We start from the raw sequence: 21,245 nt of genomic DNA, 5'->3' as shown, positions 1-21,245 counted from the left end.
GGTATTACGTTTTGAAACATGTTATTAAATGAATATATGTCTCATATTGTATGATTTCTACATGCATGTTGAGTAAGACTTATCTATTGTCACCTATTTCCTTTTCTCCACCCTATACGTCACAATTTCAATTTGTGTGTTGTGTGTTTCTGATAAGCCATTGTTTTAAACAGAACGAATTTAATTGGGAATGATAATGATAATGACTGTATCTAAGTACGATTATTGACTAGCCAAATGATTTCAGAAATACAAATAAGAAAGGAAATACCGCTCCGTGATCAACCTAGAATACCATCAGGTAAGGCTCACTGCTTAATTGGTGTGCAGGTGTTTATAAGGTTGTAGCATAACGTCTGGAGAAAACGTATATACACGTTTTCTGTTTATAAGATTAACAAGACGGAAATAGTAGTGTTAACAAGCTGATAAAATTGTTTTATTACCTGACTCGCTATTGTTATTCGCAAATTCCATACGTTAAAAGTCAGTTTTGTAAAAATACTTCCGTCGAGGGCGAGATGAATCGAAAAATAATTCATATTGACTAAATAATCTTGGTGTCTCATAATGTCCCACCTCCACCATCACTGGGGAGACATATTGTTTTTGCCATGTTCGTCAGTCCATCAGTCTGTCCGTACGACAAACTTCATTTCCAATCAATAACTTGAGAACTATTTACTTAGAACCTTTAATCACCGTAAGGTGATAGAGTTTATAGGGAAGATGACCCCTATTATTTTTAGGGTCACTCTATAAACGTCAAGGTCAGACTAGCCTGAACATGGAAAACCGTTTCCGATCAATAACTTGAGAACAACTTGACTCAGAAAGTTGAAACTTCATAGGATGATTGGAAAGGCACAGACACTAACTGTTATTTATTTTGGGGTTACTCGATCAAAGGTCAAGGACAAAGGAGCCTAAATATGGAAAACCGTTTCCGATCAATAACGTGACAACCGCCTGATCCAGAACCTTCAAACTTCATAGGATGATAGGACTTACGGAGTAGATGATCCTTATTGTTTTTGGAATTACTTGATTAAAGGTCAATGTCACATGGAACTTGGAAAACCGTTTCCGATACATAACTTGAGAACCACTTTACCCAGAACGTTTAAACTTCACGGGGTGATTGGACATGTCGAGTAGATGATCCCTATTGCATTTCAATCGCTAAGTCAACCATCAGTGTCTCTTTGCTTTTCGCTCATATCCCCTATTGACTTCTTGCCTATTACTACTATGCTTTGGGGGAGACATGTGCTTTTTAGCCCACCATCATCAGATGGTGGGCTATTAAAATCACTCTGCGTCCGTGGTCCGTCCGTCCGTCATTCCGTCCGTCCGTCCGTCCGTCAGTCCGTCCGTCCGTCCGTCCGTTAACAATTTCTCGTTATCGCATCTCCTCAGAAACTACTGGGGGGATTTTGACCAAACTTTGTCAGAATGATGTATTGGTACCCTAGTTGTGTCCCCCTGAAAATCAGACTTGTTCAACAATTTAGATGAATTATGGCCCTATTGTTTATTCTATAATTTTATAAGAGTTTATATAAAAAACATCTAAACAATTTCTTGTCCAAAACAGACTAGCTTTATATTTGTTGAATTTTATATTTTATTTTGAGAGGATATATAAATATTGTTTGGTAATATTCATGCAACGTAATTATTGATATATACTTATGAAAGATAGATGGTGAGCAATAAAGGATGTTAAAACTCGGGGGGAAATTCAAGGGTTCAGGTATCTGTTTTGTGTTGTTTGAATTCTAACTTGTTGGTCTTTCCAGACAAGATGCTCTTTCTAAAACTTACAATGGTACAATTTGCTCCATGGTATCTTTTAAATACGTATATCTGTGTGATAAATTTTACAAAATTCTTGTCAAGATAAACAAAGCCTTCTGTTGATACTTGTTAATAGCATTTGTGTTCTCTTATCATTTATTAAAGTTTTACTCAGTGGTCTATTAAAAGGTCCGATTCACATTGACTTTAATAGAACTGTATATTCATTCGTGGGAAAATTTCGTGTTTTGGTACAAACGCAATTGAGGACAAAATGAATTCTGGATTTCAAATAAACTGACATGGGATTTACTTGATTGTTGGATACTTTTAGTGGATTGACTTCAGACGCACGTCCACAAATTAGTCCCCACGAATATAATGATTGTGCACGTATTTGACATTTTTTGACCAGTAGAACTACTTTCTTTTTTAAAAGGCATTACGTTTGAAACATGTATTTGATTATTTCATATTGTAGATTCTACATTGCATTTTGAGTAAGTTACTACTTTCACTATTTCCCCACCTTACGCCATTAAATTTTTGGTTACTCTGATAAGATTTTTGTAACGAAAGAATTTAATTGAACTTTGATCATGACCTCTTTAATTCTAAGGTACGTTAATTTGACTATGCAAATGATTCAGAAATAAAATTGAACGGGATTTACCTAGTGATACCTTACATTCCATCAGTAAGGCCCTGTTTAATTTGGCCAGTGTATAGGTTGTGCTGTCTGAGAAATGTACACTGTTCTTTTACAAATTAAACCCAAGGGGACATACTTAATTTTAAGGAAGCTATCAAAATTTTTGACCACATTGTAGTTCTGAATTCCAACGTTAAAATTTCATTTTGATTTTGAGCTGAGACCAAATAATTTCTATTGCTACATGTCTCAAATGTTCGCCACACATGCATATGTTTTTGTTTCGTCAGCCACAGTCGCCGTACACAAACTTACATTTATCAATTGACTATGACTATTTCAAACTTTAATCACCGTATTTCAAGTTTTAAGGAGATACCTATAATTTGGACCTCATAAAGTCGTGTAATGCCGAAAGAAAAGTTTGACCTGGATTTGACCTAAGTTGAACTCTAATTTAAACATCGACACTAAGCTTAATTTTGGGTACACTGCAAGGTCATGGGTAGTAACTAAAATGAAACTTTGATCTTAAGATTGACCAGACCTACAACCTTTCTACTACAGGCTTATAATTTAGGAGTCAATGATTAGTTTTTGGTTACCCAATAAAACTGTATGACCTTGACCATTGCCTATGACCACTTTCCCATGAAGTACACTTCAAGGGTTTGGACACATGCATAGAATCTTGTGTTTGTGTCGAAACGGAATCTTTGCTTTTGCGTCATATCCTGAAATTGGAACTCTCCATTCACAGGGTTGGGGGCAGATCACCTGTGCTTTTCTTAAAAAAAAACATCTTCTAGTTTTATTTTTTATGCCCCCGAAGGGAGGCATATAGTTTTTTGAACCGTCTGTCGGTCTGTCGGTCTGTCAGTCTGTCAGTCTGTCGGTCTGTCAGTCTGTCCGCAATTTTCGTGTCCGGTCCATATCTTTGTCATCGATGGATGGATTTTCAAATAACTTGGCGTGAATGTGTACTACAGTAAGACGACATGTCGCGCGCAAGACCCAGGTCCGTAGCTCAAAGGTCAAGGTCACACTTAGACATTAAAGGATAGTGCATTGATGGGCGTGTCCGGTCCATATCTTTGTCATCGATGGATGGATTTTCAAATAACTTGGCATGAATGTGTACCACAGTAAGACGACGTGTCGCGCGCAAGACCCAGGTCCGTAGCTCAAAGGTCAAGGTCACACTTAGACGTTAAAGATTAGTGCATTGATGGGCGTGTCCGGACCATATCTTTGTCATCGATGGATGGATTTTCAAATAACTTGGCATAAATGTGTACCACAGTAAGACGACGTATCGCGCGCAAGACCCAGGTCCGTAGCTCAAAGGTCAAGGTCACACTTAGACAATAAAGGATAGTGCATTGATGGGCGTGTCCGGTCCATATCTTTGTAATCGATGGATGGATTTTCAAATAACTTGGCATGAATGTGTACCACAGTAGGACGACGTGTCACACGCAAGACCCAGGTCCGTAGCTCAAAGGTCAAGGTCACACTTTGACCATAAAGGTCATTTTTCATGATAGTGCATTGATGGACGTGTCCGGTCCATATCATTGTCATTCATGCATGGATTTTAAAATAACTACGCATGAATGTGTGACACAGAAAGACGACGTGTCGTTCGCAAGACCCAGCTCCGTAGGTCAAAGGTCCTAAACTCTAACATCGGCCATAACTATTCATTCAAAGTGCCTTCGGGGGCATGTGTCATCCTATGGAGACATCTCTTGTTTATGTAGTTACGACACTGATTCTTGATGTTGGTAACAAAGAATTCAAAATTGAGGTCAAATTTAGAAATCTATGTGTTTAAACCAGTTTCTATAGATTATGTAATTGAAGTTTTGCCTAAGATATTCTGCTACAACCTTGATGGCATATTTATTGTTGGCTCAAGCTTCTTATCATTATTAGACTTTTGAATCCCCAAATACAAGTCGACAGCTTATCATCTGAATAAAGAAATGCATTATATTGCTACATGTACAGAGTTGATGTATACAATTTGTGTCTTACTTTGGTGAAATAGAAAAAGTGGAAACTGTATAGGTCGCTCAACACGACAAATACGCAAATGAAAGCCGCATTTTAGTATGTGCCGAAACGGCAACGTAAAGAATATAGCTTATATTTATATGATTAATAAAGAAATAAAGTTACATGTTATAGTTGTACAAGTATTTTCACAGCCGCTAATATTTTATTAAAATAATTTTCTGACACCAAATAAGGTCTAGTCAAAAACTTACTTTCACAGTAAGTGGTTAGATTTATTCAGGAATTTACAGAAATTAAATAGTTTGTTACTCTTGTCGGGATTTTTCTTTGTTGTGTGATGATTAGTAACCATATGTCTTTCTTCAAAGTCAAGGTCATACAAGTTCTGAAGTGCTTCAGTTATTGTACTTTCAAGTTCGGTTCTTTGTTTTATTATGTATTTTAGGCATTTTGTTCATTTTTGGGAAATGTAGTTGCTACTTCTTGTATGGGCCATATTATTTTTGCTAAGCTAAAATATGCGTACAATATTTTTAAGTTTCTCTCACCTCCTATCTTTTAGGGCACTGGGTCATAAGGATCTAAGATAAAGATCTTCTGATCTAAACCATACAGTTGTCACCAATATTCTGACTTTAATAAAGGTTTCCAAGAATATTCCTTAAAACATTACAATTGCACTTAGTATTGCCTCTTTAATATCATCATGTTCAAGGAGCAGGTGATGATGACTCAGAAACTACCTTGAAAATGCATATTATTGTTTGGGCCATAACTTTATTTCTTTCAGTTCAATTTTATTTAAACTTGGCAGAAGTACTTACGATAACAAGTGTGAGAAACACATAATTCATTCTCTAATGCTCAAATGAATCGTTCAAATGTACTCCTTTGTCCAAAACAAACAAATTTCTCTTGCCATCGATGTAACTGTGATTGGACAGCTATAGACACTTATGCAACAGTTAAATATTGAAAATGTTTTGCTTATGCAGAGCTTTATATTCTATTCTATAATACGTACCGATATGTAGATGATGTGCTCCTTAAATTATATCTTTTTCCAGTTTGTAGTCTTATCCAGGTGGATATGATATTTCTTCTGGATTCATCGTCAAGTATGGGCAGTCGTGATTTTCAAAATATGAAGAACTTCCTTAAGTATATAGTTTCTGAAATTGATATTAGCAATGGAACCACGCGTGTTGGAATTTATACTTTCAACAGCCAGCCAAAACTCGAGTTTTATTTAAACACTTACAGCACGAACGAAGATGTTTTAAGGGCAATCGATAATATTCTGCAGGAATTTGGTAACACAAACACTGCTGCTGCACTTCGTGTGCTTACGAAAGGTGGTTTTACCAAAGCTGGTGGAGACAGAGAAAATATTCCAAATGTTGCTGTATTGATAACGGACGGACAGGCAAACATGGAAACAGATCAAACTTTGCCTGAGGCTCAGCTTGTAAAAGACACAGGAATATACCTATATACTTTCGCCGTTAAGCTTAGAAACTATGATGCGTTTCAGAAAATATCATCTGCACCGACTAACAGAACAGGAGTATTCCTTTCTAGCTTTGAAGCTTTAGTTTCATATGGACCTTCATTCGTGCAGACGCTATGTGAAGGTAAAAGTCCATACGTAACTAACTTTACTTCGAATCATAAAATTGTCTTGTAAGTAATAAGTCTTTGTGTGAATTGGCTGAATATTCAGAAGTGAAATATTTCAATGATTTTATAGTTAATAATTAGCTTGTAGGAAATATTAGAAAATCAAAATAATCAAGTTACACATACTAAATTTAGTATATCAAAGAAATATATTACCAAATTACCACAAGTAAGAAGATTAATTTGGCATTTTGAATTTGATTTTAGCTTACGTGAGGTATCATGACCGCACACCGTCCGTTGTCCATCCGTCCGATGTCCGTCTTTTACACATTCTTTTCTTTAAACGACATCTCATCCTAAATTACTCAACCAAACTTCGTAGTGTGGTCATCTTTTACTAATACCCAAGAAAATCCACTCCATGCAGAACTCTTGTTCACTTGGTGACGGGAATGAAAAGCTTTAAATATTTGCTTGTCCTATTTCAAGGTATATTCAGAAAAGTGGTCCTCTTATGACTCTAACATTGTGATCCATTCGCCTTATAAGGAAATAATATATATTCTTATAATGAATATATGAAAATCTAAAACTCTTCTCGAAAGAAACTGCTAACCAGATTTTGAAACAGTTTTATAGAAAACATTCTAAGTTGATGCTCTATCAAGATTATTTAAATCATTCTGATTCATAAAAAAACATGACCAGCAGGGTACGTGGTTACCTTTCCCAATATGTATATCATGGAAAATTTAAAATTCTTCTTGTCAGAGACCTCTGGAAGAATTGATTTGAAAATAATTTCAAACAAATATTTCTTGGGTGGCCTTCTACCAAGACTGTTTAAATTATGTCGATTCGGGGAAAAACATGACCGCCAGATGATCCTTAAAAATGTTCTTGGATGACCTTCTCATAACGTCGTTCAAGTTATTTTGAAATCGGCAACAAAATGGCCACGACAGCTGAGCTAAATAAAGAAATATTTCCACATATCTCCTCAACCAGTCGTCTAACTTTGAAATAATTGTTTAAAATTTTCAAACGCCATCTTCCCCCGAAGCACTGATCTGATTTTGAAATAATTTTAATTTTTTTTTCCTTTTTTCCTTGGATGACCCTCAACTTAAGCCAGTTTTATATATTTACATATAAAGATAACTGCTGGTGGTGGGTCTAGTTTTCCCTTCATTGCTCTAGTATAAATTGTGCAAACCTCTCTGAGCCTGCAGTTTTGAAAATACTTTGGCAGACATTGGATAAACCCGTATCAAAGTTATTACCTGTTTAGCTGTGACACTCAGGTGAGCGACCTAGTGCCACCATAGTACTCTTGCTAGAAAATATGTTTCTTTTCTACAAGTAATAATGTCAATTCATAATGGTTTGCTTTTGTATTCAGAAACATGTTTTTCTGCCGACCTTGATAATAATACAACTTCTCGACAAAAATAAAAGTCGTTTTATTTATCTTTTTTATCAGATTGTCCTCCATCTTTTATCGACATCGTTTTTGTACTTGATTCATCAACAAGTGTTGGTGCAACAAACTTCATGAAAATGCTAAATTCCGTCAAGCAGATGGTAATTGACATTAATTTCCATTCTAACGGTGTAAGAGTAGGTCTCATGACGTTTAGCACTAAATCAGACATCATCATTCAACTAAATGAAGTATTAGACAAAGAAGCCCTTCTTCGAAAAATCGAAAAAGTACCATATAAGTACGGTAACACGAATACAGCCGATGCAATCCGAACAATGCGCACGCAGATGTTTCAAAGAGCACAAGGAGATCGTGACGGCATCAAAAATGTTGCAGTGATTATAACCGATGGAATATCGAATGTGAATAATCAGCTTGTAGGTGCTGAAGCTCAACTTGCCCGTGATGATGGGATACAAGTAATTGCAATTGGAATCAACTTGAACAGTCTAAATGAATTAGACGGCATTGCAAGTAAACCGCTACAATACAATAGGTTTGTTGTTGATGACTTTGATAGACTGGCAGAAATCAAAATGGACTTATTCCCGAAAACATGTCTAGGTATCAAGTCACCGCGCACGCAGAAAGATAAACGCTTTTTTCTAAAACTAGCTGTATGTGTTTCGCAATAAACTGTTATCTGTCGTTACACATTATGTAACATTATAATTAGCATAGATGTTAAAGAAATAGTTCGCTTATCAATTTGTGTTCTATGCGTTGGTCTGTTCCACACGCATAGTTGTTTTAACGTCATACATATCACATATTGTATATGTCCTCATTGTAAAATAAACACATCGATGCATGTATTCGTGGCGTCTCAGTATGGCCTCGCTTTTCATAGTGATTAAATTGCTGTAAAAAATTCAAGTGCCTTCTAGGCAAACATGTTTGTACTATGTATCAAATGCGGGTGGGATTGCATTGATGTTTTAACTAAATATAATTTAAGACCGTTTGTTTTATCTTTGCAAAAGTTTGTCGTTAGTTACAAACATAACTTCTTTTGTAGAAGCCTTGAAGTACAGTGTATTAAAGTGCGAATTCATGTTTCATGTTGCACACATAAGACAGTGTTAATCGTCGATGTCCGAGAAAATGTATTGTATTTCACATTTTAAATCTTGTGTAAGATGATGTATCAATTTCACATCTAGTGCCACGTATACTTATTCACATTTGCTTCTTTATGAACACGAATCGTTTGTCTAAAGTTGTTTCATGTTGACTGTGAAAGGTATGTCTTGAGTTTAAATGTACTCATACGTTTCTTCTTGAATACCGGTAGTATGTGTTCACCAAACCAATGTAGTAAATTCTTTGGCTTATTACACCTTAAATTTTGTTAAACACACAGACTTTGTCCATTATCACGTACTTTACCACAATGTATTCATTTCTGAACAGTGTCTATGTCTGAAGTTAATACACGTCTTATATTCTAACGTGTCACATTTCTGTGAAAGCTTATTAGGATGTTTCCCGTCAGCAGTGGCACCATATTACATAGTTAGAGTAATAATTGTATCTTTATGTAAGTTCTCAGTTATGGAATATTACGATAAACACAACTTGTTTCTTCTTTTATAGAATGTTTCCACTTTACTGATTCAGTTCACAGTTCAATCTACCAGTACATTTTTTGAGCAGATCAGAAATTACTTCTTATGAAAATGTAACAATTAAAATGTGTTAAAATATCTACTCTGCATTAAAGTAACTCTCAAATAGATATCTATTATGGATAATATGGCCATATCTTTTAGAAAACTAAAATTATTTTTGTGAATTTTGGTTCTATTCTTGCTAGGTGGAAGGCGTTTTGCAAATAGAAATGGAGGTAAGCCTAACACTTGTGAATGTTTAAATTACTGTTTATTTCACATGAAACAAATTTCAACGGGATATGATCATGTATAAGTAGTGTACATCGATGTTGGTTATGCTTATCAACGCTAACATCTTACAAATGAAACATTATAAGGTTTGGTTTAGATGTTATACTTCAACTATTGGCATTACGTTATTCACCGTATGCCATTTTCAACATTATCTGTTTGTTATGAAATAGCAATTTTCTGCCATTGTCGAAAGATGCCGAAATGTCTGTTATTGTCGAAGGATGCCGAAATGGCATACGAGAATACGTAATATCACGGAAATTGCCATTTGTAATTACTGGTCGGTAACCTCAAGAAAGAATCCATTACGACGCATTTAAATAAATGGGTGGGGAATACTGCATTAACGAAAATTTCGTATGAGTGATATGATCAACTCTAAGGTTGTACATTTGTCATTGTTCATCACTCAAAATAAAATAAGTCATTTTTCATGCAGTATGTTCTATGCTTGTATTATGTAGTGTAGGAATGCACCGTAGATAAGGTCGAGAGGTAATTGTGCTCTTGCAGTAGGTAGAGTATTTAAGATATTTGACTAACATAAGGGTTCCTATAATCCATCTTAAGTCAGTTGTCTCTTGGAACTCAAGGGCAACGATTACAATGTTCTACAATTTTTACATATTTAGTATTTACCCCAGAGTTGGTAATGATAACTTGAAAATATATTTTGTTTATAGTTTGTTGATAGTCTCTCAGTCCCTTAAAACTTCATGGAAAGTAAAGAAACAGTTGTTCTGTCAAGCAAGAATGCCCTTTAAATGATAGCTTCTTTATAAGTTATAATATCGTCTACATTTACACCAGTGTATATGTACAGATAGGGTAAGAGTATTTTAAGTCTTAGATTACGTTACAAGTATCAAAGTAAGTGTATCATAAATACAAACATATTATACAAAGCTCTTGTTTCTTCTTTTCAGTGTTCAACAAACCTCTTAAGCATGCATGTAAGTTGAGTGTTCTGTCACGTTTATCTCGTGCGATTTCACCAGTGCAATATCCGTTATTGTTAATATTGTTATAAATGTATGTTGGTGGAGGGTATGTTTGTGGTTTTTGATTGTCGTCTATTTGTAACATACGTTATGGTCTTTTATATGGACGATTGAATAAGTAAGTCATTAAGTAACGGTTTTAGCTCAATATTTATGAAAAAAAAACAGGTCTAACGTGAGTATTCAATCTCCTACGCAGTAATCTCCTCTTACAGAAAACAGACATCTTTCGTTAAAGATATTTTTATCAGGATTTTTATAATTTTTTTTATTTTCATCATGTGTTTTTACATTTTGATTATTGAAAGCCTTTTGAATATTTTTAAGACATTTATGACCAGTGTGAGTGACAAAATGAAACAAAATTCAACAAGAAAATAATACTTGAATTTCTTTCAAACGGTTGTGTAATTTTCATGGTCATGTGGTTTTTGTGACCACAGTGATTAATGTAGTGCTAGGGGAGGTTATCGCCCAGGGGAGTTTATTGAGTAACGTTATTATTTATGTATTGTACCAATTATGTCTTGTAGTAAAGCTTGTGAAGTTTTGTATATATGTAAGTTTTGTCTATTGAAATTGATAAATAAATGTTGTTTAAAGTCGGTTCGAGGAAACAGGGAACTACTGAAGAGAATGAGTAGAAAATATCAAATTACTGTCAGTATTAAAACTAAAGGCTTAATTAGAATTAACATAGTTGCTAAATATAGATTGCTAACATTTCGTATTTGCAGACGACAAATATTCTTGTGGTAGTACACAATTTGACTTGGTGATAATTCTTGACGCATCAACTAGTGTTCAGCCAGACAACTGGAACAAAATGCTATTATCTTCACAAAGACTTGTTCGAGACATTGATACTGATGGTGACAATGTTAGAATTGGTGTTCTAGTCTTCAGTAGTGAAGCAGAGGTTAAGTTTCACTTAAATACATATAACAATAAGGCAGCTATTATAGAGGCTATATCTAAAATCCGGTATACGTATGGACGTACAAATACTGCAGCTGCTTTGAAATTAATGAGGACAGAAATGTTTAGCCCTGAATATGGCGATAGACCAGAAATTGCAAATGTTGCTATAGTGATAACGGACGGGGAATCAACAATAAACCAAAACAGTACCATACCGGAAGCAAACAGGGCACGTGCACAAGGAATTCAAATATATGCCATAGGCATAGGATTGTCAGCAACGGCAGAACTCGATGGAATAGCTGGGAGAACAGAGAATCGGTATTTTATTGACAACTTTGATGAATTGGACGAAAAAATGGAAAGAATATATAGAAATCTTTGTCCTGGTAAACATTACAGTAATGTATGCATCTATGGCTATAGCTTATCAGTCGTGCTTCGATTTTATTCATCACAAATAAACTGTTTGCTTCACTTTTCCAACATCTAGAAAGATGTTCACGCTTGAAAGGGATGCATGCATGAAACTGAAAAGTGTTATGATCTTCGCTTTCTACAGTATACACACTTGAGTAACAGCATGGAGTTCATTCTAAGGTGAAGCACATTACAAGCTTAACTAATAGTCTCACATTTCAGTATATAGTTTGGCGGCCTTGCGTATCCAAGATAATGTGGAAAGCAGTATATATTATTCTATAAATACCACTTCAATAACATTAACTACTGACTCTATGATCATTACTGTCGTGTATGAGGCTGTTCGCTGTTCACGACATCGCACTATCGATGTATAGGCAGAAATAATAGATAATATCAAGCGGTTCATCATTGTTTCACGGACAACTAGGTTGCAAATGCTTATAAACACAAACATATCATGCTTTTATCACGCTTGTAAAATAACTGTGAATCAAAACGCTAAACACGCTTACTAATAAGTTATGAATACATACACATCAAAGCTTATTATAGAACAATTTTTGTTAAGTTAAAATTGCAGCAATAATCAAATATATAATTAATGCTTTATAAGACATTAAATTATTGTAACTGGCAGTTACTTGCTATAGAATCAGGGTGTTCTTTATAAACATTTTATAGTATTTTCCTTAAAGGATTTTTTATTCAACGAAATTCTAATTAAATTTACGTCGACTTCCATTTCTGGCGTTTTAACAGAAATACAGGTGTTGATTTTCAATTCCTAAATGTGCAGTACTAGACGTTCATAATTGGCTGGTAATTGTATTCACATGTGATATAAAACCATTTTAGTAAGATACTTTTACAGAAACAACAACGCAAAGGCCTACAACAACAACACCAATTCTGATAGCTACATCACCTAAAGGCCGTAAGTTTTGTTGATAGATTATTTTGCTAATCTATAAAACAAACCATTTCTTTACATGTATTACAAATAATAAGGTATTAATGGATCTTTTTCACGTTGATGTTTTTGAATTTATCATACATTTCCTGGAAATTGTCCTTTATATATAATCGCTTCTTTCGACATTTAAAGAAATATATCCGTGGAAATCCTTATACAATAAAACAGTATTGTTGGACTTCACATTGTCTTACTGCCGTCCTCAAGCCTCAAGGTGATTTATTGATGGCAAACCACCAAGTTCTTTCAGATTATATGTTCCACTTCTGTACATCTTGAAACATTTCTAATTGCTAAAGTACTGATAAATGACCCGTTATATAAATTAAAACAATGGTCATTAAACTTACCTTAACTAAATAAAGGTTACACAATAACTTATTACAGCATTTCAAATGTCAACGGACATAACTTCATGGTACAAAGTTTCTTTAAAAAAATATTTACGGTGCGTTTAAGAAAAAAAGTATTTATGTTACCCTGTTTACCAAGTTTTTTTCTGAAATATTGTCAACACTCTATTTCTTATCGAAATAGCAACACGCCGCTTACGGCTTTTTGTGACACAATAGATGGCGAGGTTTCCTCCTTTTCTGTTATTCAAATAATTAGACAAAACAGATCAGCTTAGACGCCATTTTTCGCAAGTATCTAAGAAAAAACATCGTTATGTATGAAAATAAAACCACTTATCCTCTGTTTATTCGATACAGCTTGCACTCGTACCAATATTGACCTAGTTTTCGTCTTGGACACTTCCACAAGTGTTAATGAGGACAACTTCCGGGTGATGATATCGGCAGTGAAAGGTTTTGTTAGCGACGCCGACATAGATTCTGGAAATACCCAAATAGCGATTATCACATACAGTACAAGAGTCCATGTTGAATTCGACCTTAAAACTTATAAAACGAAAGAACAACTCCTGAACGCAATAGATGAAATAGACTATAGGTACGGCGATACCAATACAGCTGATGCAATAAAGACTATGCGGACACGGAGTTTTTCATCATTTTACGGTGATAGAGAAGATATTCCAAATGTTGCAGTAATTGTGACTGACGGTGTCTCGAATATAAACCATTATGAAACCATTCCAGAAGCGAAATTAGCAAGGCAGTCTGGGATTGAAATATATGCTATTGGTGTTGGTGTTTCCAAAACTGAAGAACTCGATGCAATAGCTGGAAACTCAGCAAAAAGATTTGACATTGAAAAATTTGAAGAGTTAGAAATTAATCTTGATGCTGTGTACAAATCGCTTTGTGTTGGTAATGGTTGTAAACATATTTGTTCAATAGAAAAATCTAATTGTGACTTATAATTGAAACGATAGTGGCATCTTCAGTATATTCTTGGCGCTCTCTCTCCCCCTTTACGATTAATTTAAATCTTAGTTCAGAGTTCTTTAAATTTTGTTCACATATTTTTATTTAAACGTTTTTGATTATCTATTTCAAAACAAATGAAAATGTTTACTTTTCTGATAAACTAAGAGTGACTTAAATTGTATTATTGGTAAATTTTAATATCAAAAGTAGAATATAATTAGAATAATCGATTGGTTTTATCTTTGCGACACACAATTTTAAGATAATATATACGTTTTGATATACAATAAATACTTTGATACTTTACAGCATGGGAAACAACTCATATTCCCGATATATGTAAGTCTGTGATTTAAACATTATATTTGTTTCTTGGTGTTCACATGGGGTTTGGTTGGTTTGGCTGAAGTATCATATGCTGTCTTGTCACATGTAATTGGCAACTCTCAATCTGCCTCTTATATTACAGTCACAGTTCTGCAGCGTCTTTTGTGAGGTGCCTGGTTCCACTCTGTTCACTTGCTTTTCGATCTAAATAATTAGTTTTTTCAATTCACTATTTCTTTTTATGTGTCGTCATCGATTTTTTTAACACTCACACTGTGTTCTAACATGATGTTCAAGCCAACTTGGTTTGCAAGCGACGTTTAAAATACTGTTGCGCCGTCGCCTTCTGCAAATAATCAATATCGAATCCTCAGCATTTATAAAATCAGCTAGCCTAACGAAAATTGGCTTTATTCTGTCCCAAATTATTGATAAACTACCTTCACACACATTGTTACCTATATCAAAATATGTAATAGCATGCGCATGATTCCACATTGTTAATTGCACAGGTCTTACTTAGTTTGACCATAGTTTTCAACATAGCAAAGCATCGCTAGAATGTACAACACAGCCACAGAAACGAGTTTCTGCAAAACAACATGCATTGAGACCCTGCAATTGGCAAAGTTAAACGGCAAGCCAGCGAAGCAGCAAGCAAGCAAGTAAATGCAAGAACAACAATTATCTGTGATAGTTAGCTAAATGATGGTAAAGGGGTGCCAATATGATTTGATACGGTAACTCAAAAAGGTAACACCTGTTACTTTTGTTACAGTTTGTTCAAGTACAGCATTAGATGTTGTTTTTGCACTGGATTCATCGACGAGTTTGGGAAAGAAGAACTTTCGAACTATGCTTGATGCAACGAAATCATTCATTGCCAGTGCAGACGTAGACTTGGGAAAAACAAGGATTGGAATGCTTATTTACAGCACACATACTTCAGTACAGTTCCATTTGAACGAGTTTAAGACAGAAAAGGAGCTGTTTGACGCTTTGGATAGTATTGAATACATGGCAGGAAGCACTAATACTGCAGGGGCGATCAATGTAATGAGAAATGAAATGTTCACAAACAAACATGGGGCCAGAACAGAAGCAGATAAAATTGGAATAATAATAACTGATGGTGTTTCTAATATTGACTATCACAAAGTTATTCCTGAGGCGGACCAAGCTAGAGAGAAAGGAATTATTTTGTTAGCAATAGGAGTTGGATTGAGTAATACGCTTGAGTTAGATGGAATAGCTGGTCGACCTGAAAATAGGCTTAATGTTGATAGATTTGACGAATTAGAATTTAAACTTGACACACTATTTCGATCTACCTGCAATGGTAAGAACTACATCTATTGATGATCTTCTCCCCATAATTTCTGATTTTTGCACAACAAAAGTGAAAGTGTAGGTGGTCATTCGAATACTTAGTGTAGATCCACCCGAAACATGTAATCTTGCGCGTATGATGTGAATAGTACTAAATAACGACGATTTAAAAACAGAAAATGCAATAGCTATTAATTTTGTGTTAAAATATATGAAGTTTTCATGTATTTTTTCAGGTTTTTATATATTTAAGTATAATTCATTCTAATTTCTTTTTAGATGTGATAGTTAACTCTGACCTCCCGAGACTATGTAAGTGATAAATTACAGCTATATATTTGATATTCTTCCTACTCTCTGTTAAAAATTGAAATCAAATTAAAACTCGGTGTCTCCAGCTCCAAATAATCGGGCGTTTTACTTCGAGATAAGCCATATTCGACTTAAATTGAGCCGTGCCATGAGAAAACCAACATAGTGGGTTTGCGACCAGCATGGATCCAGACCAGCCTGCGCATCCGCGCAGTCTGGTCAGGATCCATGCTGTTCGCTAACAGTTTCTCCAATTCCAATAGGCTTAAAAGCGAACAGCATGGAGCCTGACCAGACTGTGCGGACACGCAGGCTGGTCTGGATCCATGCTGGTCGCAAACCCACTATGTCGGTTTTCTCATGGCACGGCTCAATTGATATTTTCTGCACGTGTTTTCGGGATGGGACTTGAGATAGCCGGACTTTTTTAGAGAAGAGAGTTCGAAATATCTAGTTTCAACTGTACTTCTAAACATCACTTAGTAATTATTACAGGCGACATGTTTAAGAGTTTATAAGTAAGTTTACATTCTGAACAAGTTTAAGTTTACAAAAGAATTCCTCCCACCAGGACTGTTTAAGAACATAAATCTCAGCTTGTTGCTCAAATTCATACTACCTATTGCTAACAAATACGGCGTTACTATTGTAGCATGCGGACAGCAAGATTTTGACATAATATTTGTTCTTGACTTGTCTGAAAACGTGAGAGAACCAGAGTTTGAAAAGGTGTTGAAAACTATTCACGATTTCGCCTCTGCAGTTAACGTTGATGAAGGTCGTGTTCAGGTTGGGATGTTAGTGTACGATTCTTTTTTGTTTCATTTGAATAACTACAGAACAAATAAAGACTTAATGAAAGCTATCCTAAATACTAGACGGCCCAGTAGCCAGTGGCCATTTTCGGATGGAATAGATTTTTTGAAAAATTTCATGTTCACGAAGGTACATGGTGACAGAGAAGATGTGCCAAATATTGCAGTTATAATTACTGATGGAAAGTCAGATTTGGCGTCAAGAAGATCTCGGGAGAATTTAAAGGCATTGACAATGGAAGGAATACGTTTACTTCTTATAGGAATTAAAATAGAGTCATCGGCTGAGTTTAATAATGTAGCTGACTATATTGCAACAGAATCTGCGCTGCTTCTTCCAAAGTTTGACGAAATGGAATTACGTATTGATGACATATTCACATTCGTTTGCATGGGTCGTTATGGTAAATTACGATATAGGAAAATATTTGAATTGGTAGTTTCACGGAATTGGTGTGTACATGTATTTTACAAATGGTGTATGCGGGTAAATGTACGCTCTAATATGCTTTACCACATATGGAAATGAAGACCGCTTTCTATACATATGTATTTGTAATAAATGTATCACGTATTGTATTGTTGATTATGGAATGCTGGGTAATGGTGGTATAATGTCCAGAGCATATACCAAGATAGTAATAATTTTTTTATTGTAAACTGTGTTTATTATGTAGCAGTATATGGGTATATGGAAAAATACATGTATTTAAGATTAAGGAAATGGGATAAATACAAAAAATAACATATCGATATATTGGTTTAATACACACAGCGCGCGAAGCAGTATATGACGTCAGCAGTGACGTCATATTGGCACCATACACAAATTTTACACGCAGTTCTGGATTCGGCACTTTATGCAATGCAAGCGTACCTTTTCTACACAGAAACAAATGATAACTGTGTTACCCATGACTTCATATATCATTGTTTATTACATGCATATCAGAATTTGTATTACCATGCTCAAAGCTGCACAAGTATTTCATGGTTTTCACGGTGTTGCTATGCAAGTTATTAGCACATAGATATATATTGTTACTTTCAGCTAAGATGTCTGCCTAGATGCTTAAGGTACTTGGTAAACGAATGGTGCTTGTATTGAGAGTTTTGTTGTTTTTCAGATGTACATGCGCAAAACTGTTCACTATGTTGTACATATTTTGAATGATACATTTTGTAAGCGCACAGCTCGTTTAAGCTGCGCAGTTTCTTGTCTTTTATCATGAATTTGCGCTCCTTTTTGATAGCGTTTCCTAATTAACGCACAATTGCGCGGTTTAAGGATCAAGTATATGTCTGTTGTTGCTTTATTCGTTGTATACACGTGTTTCTTTATGTGTCTTGTTGCCATTTTCGGAAGATCGAAAGATGGTAAGATATTAACATATAAGCATGTCTTATTGCTTGTTTTGGTTGTTTAATGTAAATGTGTAACTTGGTTATTGTGATTATTAACATATTTAATAGTTTTATTTCTAATTTCTGTTATCTAACCTTTCTTAAAGGTTAAGTCCTTAACTTTTTCTTTCTTTATTTTATTTAGTTAATTTGTATAACATTTTAATTTGCATTCTTTCATTTTATTATGGGTTTAGTTTTAAATTACTTTAGCCTAGTAGAATCATATTAAATTAATCCTTCTATTTCGAATTATTATATTTGCACATGCAGCTGTTTCAACTAGAAACACAACACTGTTAATTTGAGAAAGTGAATTACATGTATTCAAATGAAAATAAATATTCTTTGTAACCTCAATATATAACTTAGTACACAATAAGCTCTTTAAAGAATGAAATCTGGTAGAACAAAAATACTGCGGAGAAAGATTCTTGGAAAACTTTCAAAATACTATCCAGGAATTTGTAAAGAAACTTTGTGCATTTAAGCTACTCGCCAACGTTCGCAAATAAATACAGAAATGGATGGATGTGCAACGCATTTTGAATTTTCTAAAACTATGTATAAATGAAACATTTATAATAGCTTGATCCTTGATAACCTCCAACTAATTCTATAAGTTTCGTAGCAAAATGACATAGTGCAGTCAGTATCAATACAACTGAATTAAAAGCAAAATATTGTTGATTCATTTTGCAGCACAGCCAGAATGCAAACTTGGCAATTCAGATCTTGTGATTATAATTGATGCATCAACAAGTGTGACGGAGGCTAATTACAAGAAACAGTTGAAATTCACGAAAGATCTTCTCCGAAAATCAGACATTGATTCAGGTTTGTGCAGCTGTTTTTATAAGAACTTCTAACAAACTTTACCAATATTACCGATTATATCTTTTGTCATACACTGAACACTGTATGCTTACGAACATTCAACAAATGACATAAAAGAAAAAAAGAAACATTTTCCTTTTATGCCCCCGCATTTATGTGTGTGTGTGTGGGGGGGGGGGGGGGCTATAGCGTTGCTGTTGTCCGTAAGTCCGTCTGTCTGTACATACTTTCCGAAATCTTATGTGTCAAACCCCTCCCTACTATATTTACCGCAGTTATGGCCTTTTGATAGTTTCATTAGATAGAATATGGAGTAAAATCATATGTGTCTAATTCTTCTCACGCCATTGGCCTGGTTTGCGTCACATTGGCCTGGTTCGCGTCACATTGGCCAGGTTTGCGTCACATCGGTCTGGTTTGCGTCAAGCTTTCAACAATGAAGAAGCGTGATGTGCAGATGACGAAAAAAGGAAGGAACTTTTGCATTGATTATTTTTTTTATAGAATATAGAGAAAAGTCTATTGTTTTCAACTCCTCAAACACTATTGAAAGGATATGCTTGGAAGTTTCACAGATGAAGGTTCTTGACATGAAGACGACCGTAAATAATAGACATTTTCCATCGGTTTTTGTTCTATAATTACAGCCCTTTCTTAATTTAACATAATAGACCATAGCAATTTGGTATGTTCAATTCATCATACTCTTTGAAGGAATGGGTTCAAAGTTGCATAGGTTAGAACCGGCGCAGTATTCACAATTCAATTTTATCACGTGAACATCATGCTTTTAACCTACCTGAAATCATCCAAATTACTTTTAAAAATCTTACATGGAATCGCAGTTGATGTTCTTTTACAAAACTGGTATGCTTTTTATACGCCCGTTTGAAAAACGGGACGTATTATGGGAACGCCCCTGGCGGGCGGGCGGCGTCCACAGACCTTGTCCGGAGCATATCTTCTACATGCATGAAGGGATTTTGATGAAACTTGGCACAGTTGTTCACAAACATGAGACGGAGTGTCATGCGCAAGAACCAGGTCTCTAGGTCTAAGGTCAAGGTCACACTTAGAGGTCAAAGGTCAAATTCAAGAATGACTTTGTCCGGAGCATATCTTCTTCATGCATAGAGGGATTTTGATGAAAGTTGGCACAATTGTTCATCATCATGAGAAGGAGTGTCATGCGCAAGAACCAGGTCCCTAGGTCTAAGGTCAAGGTCACACTTAGAGGTCAAAGGATACAAGAATGAAAACTTTGTCCGGAGCATTTCTTCTTCATGCATAGAGGGATTTTGATATAACTTGGCACAAATGTTCACCACCATGAGGCGGAGTGCCATGCGCAAGAACCAGGTCTCTAGGTCTAAGGTCAAGGTCACACTTAGAGGTCAAAGGATACAAGAATGAAAACCTTGTCCGGAGCATGTCTTCTTCATGAATAGAGGGATTTTGATATAACTTGGCACAAATGTTCACCACCACGAGACGTAGTGTCATGCGCAAGAACCAGGTCCCTAGGTCTAAGGTCAAGGTCACACTTAGAGGCCAAAGGTCAGATACAAGAATGACTTTGTCCGAAGCATTTCTTCTTCATGCATGGAGGGATTTTGATGTAACTTGACACAATTATACACCATCATGAGACGAAGTGTCATGCGCAGTTCCCTTCTTTCGAATTACTTCCCTTTGTTGTTACTATAAATAGCTTATATTGTAACTTTTTCATTACTAGTCATAGGGAAAAATCGAGACCACTTTTCTGTAGTACAATATGCATGCTACATCCAATTTTGAGATGTATTTTGACCAGTCTCTACCTGGTAAAGATTTTTGTGAGGAGTTACAATTTTTTTTTTGATTTTTTTTTTTTTTTTTTTTTTTTTTTTTTTAAGATTAACTTCCCTTAGTTGTTACTATAAATAACTTATATTGTAACTTTTTTATAATTGACCGTAGGGAAAAACCAAGACCACTTTTCTGTGGTACAACATAGATGTTACTTTCCAATTTTAGTTGTATTTTAAGGTATCTCTACCTGGTAAGGAGTTTTTTTGTGGACTTAGAAAAACA

General features: G+C 35.1%; 1 protein-coding gene across 1 annotated transcript in view; it reads left to right on the top strand.

The window, feature by feature from the left end:
- LOC123538769 (uncharacterized) overlaps positions 1-21,245 on the top strand; it is a 198,685-nt gene that overhangs the window by 106,850 nt on the left and 70,590 nt on the right. The window contains exons 20-31 of the mRNA XM_053530668.1: positions 248-301; positions 5,542-6,108; positions 7,581-8,200; positions 8,997-9,123; positions 10,417-10,443; positions 11,229-11,801; positions 12,710-12,772; positions 13,525-14,085; positions 15,251-15,811; positions 16,081-16,113; positions 16,766-17,332; positions 19,035-19,169. Coding sequence (XP_053386643.1) covers positions 248-301; positions 5,542-6,108; positions 7,581-8,200; positions 8,997-9,123; positions 10,417-10,443; positions 11,229-11,801; positions 12,710-12,772; positions 13,525-14,085; positions 15,251-15,811; positions 16,081-16,113; positions 16,766-17,332; positions 19,035-19,169 — 3,888 coding nt within the window. The remainder of the gene's footprint in view (positions 1-247; positions 302-5,541; positions 6,109-7,580; positions 8,201-8,996; positions 9,124-10,416; positions 10,444-11,228; positions 11,802-12,709; positions 12,773-13,524; positions 14,086-15,250; positions 15,812-16,080; positions 16,114-16,765; positions 17,333-19,034; positions 19,170-21,245) is intronic.

The sequence above is a fragment of the Mercenaria mercenaria genome, chromosome 18 (genome assembly GCF_021730395.1).
Source record: "Mercenaria mercenaria strain notata chromosome 18, MADL_Memer_1, whole genome shotgun sequence".
In the NCBI taxonomy this organism is placed as follows: Eukaryota; Metazoa; Mollusca; class Bivalvia; order Venerida; family Veneridae; genus Mercenaria; species Mercenaria mercenaria.
Note: the sequence above shows the minus strand (reverse complement) of the source record. Positions and strands in the feature narration are given on the sequence as shown.